At 40.9% G+C, this 8651-nt stretch overlaps 1 protein-coding gene across 1 annotated transcript; it reads right to left on the bottom strand.

The window, feature by feature from the left end:
• Positions 1–2614: 2614 nt before the first annotated feature.
• Positions 2615–7906, bottom strand: LOC140546018 (G-protein coupled receptor 55-like). The gene is made up of 2 exons (XM_072669133.1): positions 7841–7906; positions 2615–4297 (listed from the first exon to the last, which is right to left on the bottom strand). Exon 2 carries the CDS (start codon positions 4292–4294, stop codon positions 3404–3406), a length of 891 nt encoding a protein of 296 aa, XP_072525234.1. The 5' UTR covers positions 4295–4297; positions 7841–7906; the 3' UTR covers positions 2615–3403.
• Between the last annotated feature and the right edge of the window lie 745 nt (positions 7907–8651).

The following is an 8651-nucleotide window of genomic DNA, read 5'->3' on the forward strand; positions in this document are numbered from 1 at the left end:
AGAATCATCATGCTAGCTAACCTTTTACAGTACTACAGTAATATTACCATGTCACTGGTAAGCTTTGTTTGAAGACTTAAAATTCCTATTGCGACGGTAGTTGTAGAATTATTGCACAGGTATCTATTTACTTACCTCTACGGTCCAAACCAATCTAAAGGCCAAGCTCTAATTGTCATTGTTTGCCACTGGAAAAGTGTAACCCCTAGGCTTCAGCTGTACCATACAGGAGCTTATTAGCAAAAATCAGGTGTTACTTAGAAGCCTCCAAAAAAGAAGACTATAGCTCGGTTTTCATTATTCAAGACATGAATGTGCAAGACATGGGTCCTGGGGGAACTAGAACTGGAGACCACTTATCTAAGAAGGTTCTGACAGCAGGGTGTACGGACCAAACCTGTAAACATACAGCTTTGTGGTAACTTACTTGCATCAGATCAACATTGAATGAGCAGCTTATCATATGAATATACCAACCAAAACTGTTTCCCTGCCAAGTCCAGTAGGGGGCAAAAGTACACCAGTATACCTCATCTGAGAAGTAAAACGCACAGTAAAAGAGTGTCCATGCTGTCCTTCACACAATCAAAAGAGGACACTAGGAACACAGGCATGCACCATAGTGTCCGGGGAGCTTCAACTAGGCCACATTGTAGGAGCATAGCCAAATTATCTCCTTTCAGTTTTCATTTCATGACAATATTAGATGGTAGATGGCATAGATTATATATATGCTGGAGATACAAGGACTACCTACTTACTACTTATACACGTCCAGGAAAAAGGGGATATCTGGTCACCATAATTTCCTCATCGTCAAGTGTAGCGATAATAGCGTTATCCACCCTGAAGCAAGTTTTTTTTGGTCTTGTGACATAACACTGATTTATACCTCAGAACTGCAGCAAATGTTCAAATGTAACATATATGGAACCACATGGACTCATGTGCAAGCATGTGCTACTTAAGATGTTGTTCCTTAATAAGATTTAAGCATGTAAATAATCTGCTAATCTTCCAGAGGACAAAATAATGTTGGAACGTTTTTTCATGCTAAATCTCCTGCTCCCACAAAGTATTTCCAGTAAGCTTCTAAACAATCTGTCAGACAGGCTAACATTAGATTCACAGAGCATGCATTACATTACATTACATTTAAGGCATTTAGCAGACGCTCTTCTTCAGAGCGACTTACAAAAGTGCTTTACTATTTACCCAAGAAAAATCTCAGCTAGTTTGAATAGGCTAAAATTCAAAGATACCTCTAAGCTTTAGACATTACTAAACACAAGTCAGTAAGGTGACCACTCTGCTATTCGGCCAAATATTCACAGATCAGTCTGCGTTTGAAGACAGCAAACAACTCTGCTGTTCAGACACCCAGGGGAAGTTCATTCCACCACTTTGGTGCCAGGACAGAAAAAAGCCTGGACGCTTGTCTTCCGTGGATTTTAAGGGATGGCGGGTCGAGCCGAGCCGTACTTGAAGCTCGAAGGGGTCTTGGTGCGGATCAGCTTTTGACCATTGCCATCAAGTACGGAGGGGCTGGTCCGTTCTTGGCTTTGTAGTCCAGCGTCAGGGTTTTGAATCTGATGCGGGAAGCAGCTACAGGAAGCCAGTGGAGAGAATGCAGCAGTGGAGTGACATGGCTGGAAGGAACGTTGAAGACGACCCCTGCTGCTGCATTCTGGTTGAGTTGCAGGGGCCTGATGGTGTGCAGAGGGAGGCCAGCCAGAAGAGAGCTGCAGTAGTCTTGAAGTGACGAGAGACTGAACGAGCAGCTGGGCGGCCTTTCTGGAGAGGAAGGGTCGAATTCTCTGGATGTTGTACAGGAAAAATCTGCACGACCGAGTTACGTTTGCAACATGACTAGAGAACAATAACTGATCATCCATGACTACACCAAGGCTTCCAGCTTCTGTAGAAGGAGTGATCAAGTCCAGCAGTTCCAGGGATGTACAACAGCTCTGTCTTGCTGGGGTTAAGTTTGAGGTGGTGAGCATGCAAGCATGAATTCGTATAAGCTGTGGATGTCACAAGAACGTATTACAGAAGTTAAACTTGTGAGAATAGGTGAGAGTTACAAGTGCATGAGGGTGCTAAGGGTAGATGGCATAGATTAGATAAGAAATATGCGTAAGGGTGTAGAAGTCATCACGAAACTAGTGACACTAGTGACGTCTTTAGGAGCAAAAGGATTTACAAAATGTAATACAGTACATTTTAATTTGATACATTTTTAAATACAGCAAAAAATAAGGGATGTGTGGAAATATACCTTGAGTTAACATTGTAGTACTTCAGTACTGGCAGTGTCTATTAATAAGCCACCATATACCATATAGCCAGTCTATATAAATAGCCACCAAAACCAAGCTGCATATCTTATAGAGCAATAGTTGCAAGAGTGAAAGGCCAAAGTCTTTATAGGCAAGTCTGTATACTCAGCGGCCATCTTTGCAATGCCACCAGACAGTTGAGACCTGGCATCTTGCCTTATAATTAAAATGACCGTTTCCAAAAAATCACTGATAAAATCAGACTAAAATCTCATGAATTGTTTGTAGCATTCGGTTTAATAATGCACAAAATAACATGAATTTCTTTGGCTAGTTCTGGCTGCTGCACTTCTGCAGATCTCCACATAGAGGGTCCGAATGGTTTCTGGTGTAACTATAAAGCTGATTGGCCAATTTTGTTGAAGAGTGGGACATAGCCCCCTACCTTACACCCTGTGCAAGGCGTGTCGCAATGCTCATTGCTATCCGCCAAGTCAATGTTTCACGCCTTCTGTCTGTGTCATTTAAATAGCAACGGTGCTTATATCTATGCCGATGGTCGTAATGAGGTGTATTCAGGTAAATTACAGCCATATTTCTATCTTGGCAACGGAAAACACAGGTGACTGAAAACAACCTAGGCAGACGTCAACAGTCAGACGGTAATTGCTACCTTGGCAGTGAACTGCGTACCCAACGCATGTACACCCCCGCTTGTTACACACACATGGACACGCAGCAGCACACAAACCTATAGCGTGTGCTAGCTGGCAGCTATGCAGACTTTTACATCAACAATAAGCAGAATACAAAATGACATTATTCTAGAGGAGATGTATGACTGACTGTCATGACTTTTTTTTTTTGGTACTTAGCTTGTTTATAATCTGCAGATCTGCTCACACAAACTAACACGATAGCTGACAGTGTAAATAAGGTGACCAGTCATTGTGCACGGACAGGGGTACAAGGATGGTTGGTGTCTGGATGTTTCTGCTGGGCTGACCTGTGCAAAAGTCCAGGGTCAGTTTCTCCAATCACACAGATTCCATCATAATTGTGTCAATCACAAGTCCATCATAAGTGTGTCATACCTTGTCCAGTGAGCTAGGCTAACTAGTAGGCTAAGTCTTGTCTCTGAAAACCTTCTTTAACAAGAGGTAATATCCCACAGCATCCAGGCAGCAGTTGGTTGTTGCTATCCATTCAGAGACCTCATAAAAGACATGACTGAAGGTTAATGTTTCTGACTTTCCTGGAAAATTATATTTTAGCAAATAACTAAGATGGATTGGAGAAAAGCAAATAATGAAAATGGACATGTTTGCTGTGATTATGGCTACGACCCTTTTCCTTTCTAACACATCTTTTTTCTCAACGTGCTGGAGGGTGCTCTCCATAGATTTAACAAGTGTACAGATTGCTTGGGTCGAGCAAGTTGTGATGATGGCTACAGGCAGGAGATACCCAACTATCTCCAGAACCAGTAAGAAAGATAGATCCAGTGGGAGTTCTGGTTTGCGCTCGTAGCATTTCTTCAGCTTGTCTTTGTGCATATTTGATTGGAAATATGTGCAGATTGCCATCACAATAATCCAGATGAGAAAGCACACAATGCGGGCTATAAGCTTTCTTCTAGCCTGCACAGCTTTGATCAAAAAGGGGAACTTGATAGCCACAAAGCGATGGGCACTGATCACCATGATAGTAAAGATGCTAACATACATGTTGCTGTAATGCACGCATATGAGGAACGTGCAGAGCTCTGAAGCCTTAATGGGGCAGAAGGTCTCAAATATATGGAAGGGCAGGAAGATGATGAGCAGGAAGTCAGCGAGCATTAGATTGGACATGTAGATGTGAGTGTCCGTCCAGTGCTGGATCCTGTAGAAGAGCCAGAGAGCCGAGATGTTGAGGGGCAGGGCCACGACAAACGTAAGTGTGTAGGACACCCGCTGAAAGAGTATGAGGGCAGCCTCGCTGCTGTTCTCCACCGAACTGCAGTTAAACCACATCGCCTGGGACACAACAACCAGAGGATGAAGTTAGCAAACAGCAGCAGTAAAGAACAAAGCCTCATACATGACAGAAAGACTGTGAAAGGCCTATATCTTAGAAATCCATAGGTTATGATATCATCTGTGATTTCTTGAAAATCTTCAAGTTTCTTAATGTTTCTAAAACCAACCCTTTATCCTGAAAACAGAGGACCCCTCTCACACACACACAGGCTGCTCAATCAGGCAAACCATGAGTTATCTGCGACACACCTGAGATATTTTCATGATTGTCAGGAATATGGAAGCAACACGAGGTGTTAATACCCTCCAACCCCCAAGGTTGGATCGAATCCTGTCTGCCATCAGCAGCCTGAGCCTGAGAGAGCACAACTGGCTTTGCCGTCTCCAGGTGGATAGATGGCTCTCTCCTCCCCACCACCCTCATTTCAGTGTGGTGCTGACCGGCTGTTAGCCGATGCATCAGAGGAGGCATGTGTCAGTGCTCACACTCCCTGTCTGGAGCATTACATGTGATAGGGAGAGAGTACTAATGAACGGGTTGGGTAATTGGCTAGGAGGAAAATTTAATAAAAAATTAAAGAAGAGAAAAAAACATACAAAATAAAGAGCACTTGAGGTATCATTGGCAAGTTTTGCCTCTTTTCATTGATCCAATTTTTATGTATTTAGGTTGGAAAGCTTGTCTGGTTACAATAACATAAAACTGTACTGAATTAAATGTGTTTAAATATTGTAACTAAAATTGAATTTGTAATTAAAATTGAAATAACATTTCATTTGAACATGTACTCTTGGATGAAGGGGTTTTAAACAGAAAAAAAATATCCCAGCTATCAGAGAATATTGAGAATGTTTAGCAACGTTTTCAAAAGGTTAGGCTGTAACATACAGAAATCAATAGGAACTTTCTGAAAACATGTGGCGTAATAATGGTTTTGCACCACAACGCTATTACAATGTTTCTAATGCAACATTCCCAGATAGACAAACACCAACGTTATGGAAATGTTTAAAGTGACATTTCTAAAACTAAAAATCCTAAACGTTGGTAATATTTAAAGAATGTGACACAAAAATGAACGTTATTGGAATGTCAATGTAAAAAAAAATAATAATAAATCAAAAAACAAAAGTCGTAACATTCAGAAAACATTTTATCAATTGTTAGCTGGGACAGGATTAGAAAAATATCAATGTAGTGATGTGAAAACCTACTTTTCGACATAATTGACATCTGGCGGTTGGACCAATAGAAATGCTGCAAAATGTCTAAAACCATTTTGACTTCCATTAAAGTTACAAAGTTTTTTTTTTCCATCTTCTGTAAAGTTGCCATTTTGGAAAACTTTGTTTTGTGTGATATACTTCTTTCCAGTAGAAGCAAATATGTGTGCTTATATGTTGACAGACTTATTAGGGCTCATTTCCTAATCAGAATTCATGTAAAATTGAGCTGCTTTTTCTGACCCTCAAACCTTACCTTGTGTGTAGCTCCCAAAGAAAAAGAATAAACATAACTCATGTTGCCACTCCTGTTCCTGGAGTACCCTGCCATGCATATTTTAGTGTTTTCTTGCTGTAACACAACCACTTTAGCTAAGGAAGGGCTTGTTAATTAACCGATGAGTAGTATCAGATCCTTCCCAGTCCAAGCAGTATCACATCCTCCTGTATTGCACTTTTTAGTGATTTCCGTGCTCTTGATTCAAGGAAGCAGCTAATTACAAAGCTCTTCATGAGATGAGTCATGGTGCAGGGAAATCATTTAAGCTGCTGGACTATTAGGTCTATGAGTTAGGCATGCTTGATCACACACTTGATCAAATCTCTAATGGGGTGGCATTCAGACTGAATGTAGACAGTCTGGGAGAGTAGAATAGGAAAAACTATGAGTTGACAATGACAGACATGGTGAGACCTTACAGCAAACGTGTCAAACCTCAAAGGCTAAAATTGAAATGTGTTGTTTCCTTACCAAGTCAGCCTTATGCGAACTCTGGATACGAGCGTCAGCTAATAGCCATGAATGAATGAACTATTTAAGATGGACCAGTTCATTCAAATTAGAGGCCAGACTCAGCCTATATATACTATACATAATATCTCTTGCAAATCATCCATCCATCTTCTTATCCAATTTTCCTGGTCAGGTTCGGAGTGCCTTCAGAGCCTACCTGGCACATTTGCATTCTTGTAGTCTTCAGGACCACGAGGCTGTAGGTTATTCTATTTCTTATTTTGACCTTTCACCCTTGTTAAGCTTTTCAGCAATGACTCAGCAGCTTCCTATTGCCTACAACTGTCTTTTTAATAGCAGCTGTGACCAATCTGAGTTGTGTGAGCATTATGGAAGAGAGGAAAATATTCAAGATTCGAGTTTCTTGAACAATGATTCAGCGATTAATGTCCTAAAATACCTATAAAAAGAATAATAGAAAAACATGAATTGTTCATTATAAGAGCTTTGCTCATCTTAGTACCGACTTAGAGAAGGACTATGAGGCTTAGGGCACCATTTGGCACTAGGGGAGTATCTGAGCAGGATCACTTTTGCTCTCCATCGCACTTTGGATTTCCAGAATACCCTTGACTGCTCAGATATGGACAAATGAGTGTCTCAACTCCTTGGACAGCGTTTTGTAATGCAGAAAATCAGAGATCTGCAGCCACAACACACCTCCATTAAATGGCTTGCTGATGCAAAAGGCAAAGTGCAGACCACACTAAGCAGCACAGCAATAAAGGAGCATCCACAGTTATAAAAAAAAACATACAGTGAGTAGTAGAATATGCTTGGTTTGAGGGTGCCACAATCATTGGAAGGAGAAAAGGATTTCCCTAGAACAACAGCACACAACACCAAAAAGGTCGGAGTGCTGTGGAGCACCATATAACCAGTTTCCACCACCTTCGAAGGAAGGGGACCTACTTCTTTGGTTGAAGGCGCTACATTTTAAACATCCACCCAAATGTCCACAAGTCTGCTCTCACTGGTTTGTGGAGGGGAAACCAGCACCAGAACATCCTTATCCAGAGAAATGGCGGTGGGCAGCTATTGCTCCGGCGTCTAGGAAACAGAGAGGGTGAAGGTTTCCCCTCCACAAAATGGTCAAACATGTAGACGTTTGGGTGGATGTTGTAAATTTAGCTCCTTCGACCACCAGTGCAGGTCCTCTACTTGTGAAGGTGGTGGATATAAATATGGAACACTTTTTTGCTTAGATTGTTGAATCTTCCCAGTCATGTGAAAGCCATGTTTCTGCACTGTTTGCCATTTCATTTCAACACATTCAAACACTGTAACCCTAATCTAAAGAAAAATAAGCCCCCAATAACTTGTCTGTCTTTCTGTTGTTTGCTAACAGAACATGGAAGTGTTGTTATTTCGTCTACACACGACTAATGCAGCAGACAGAGTTTGGGGTGAAGAAAAAAAAACAGAAGTATTTTGTTAAATTAACTTCCTTTTTAGTTCATAGCAATTTAAACCAAAACTAAAAATCTTTTTCCTTGCAACTATTGAATGAATAAAATACTTACCAGTGTCTACAGCTGACAGTCCTGTTTAACACTGTTTCAGCACATCACAAGCTCTTAGACGCAACATACTCTCCAGCAGGAAATACGTGGTTGCTGTACATCTAGCCCACCACACTCCAACACACCCGCATGCATCATGGGTTGCTGCTTCAGTATACAGGTTTTTCATTTCTGTGGTAATGAATTGTCAAAGTTTCCTGTCTTTGGTCACGTACTACACTCAACTGCGTCATTTACTTACTCATTTCTCTGACTTCACATCTCCATGCTGGCTCTGTGATGCACTGATGAGGACAGACCGTTGCAAATGTCAAAAAATCAATCAATTTCACGTTTGTTGAAAGTATTTAAAAGCCATCATTTGTGGCATGCCTTCTAAACTGTTTTGTGAATATTCTGTTTAACACTTATTTAGATATTGGGTCTTAAGCACTAGTTGAGCTAGACTAGTTTCACCAAAGGGAGCTGTGTAATGTCTTAACTTTAGGGACTTAACTGATATGGTACCTGTCAGCGTTACGCCACACTTAATGGCATAACTAACACAGTCACATTAAAGACACATGATGCTTCTGTATACCATAGCCATAACCCTTCTGTATAACCAAAGGTTCTTTAGAAAAAGCCTTGCTTCTATATAGAACCAACTCAACCAGCTATATAAAAGACAACTCAAAGACTACTGGCTGAATGGTTGAATAGATCATCATTCTGATGGAGAACGTTCAAAACTTAAATTGTTAATCACTGTTATTACAAGTAAAAAACACTTCCTTAGTATCATATAGAACCCTCTTTCTTAAGATAGCAC

This window comes from Salminus brasiliensis, chromosome 23 (genome assembly GCF_030463535.1).
Source record: "Salminus brasiliensis chromosome 23, fSalBra1.hap2, whole genome shotgun sequence".
Lineage (NCBI taxonomy): Eukaryota > Metazoa > Chordata > Actinopteri > Characiformes > Bryconidae > Salminus > Salminus brasiliensis.

Excerpts from the sequence above, each read along its gene's own strand:
- LOC140546018 (XM_072669133.1), bottom strand. The coding sequence starts at position 4,294 with ATGTGGTTTAACTGCAGTTCGGTGGAGAACAGCAGCGAGGCTGCCCTC.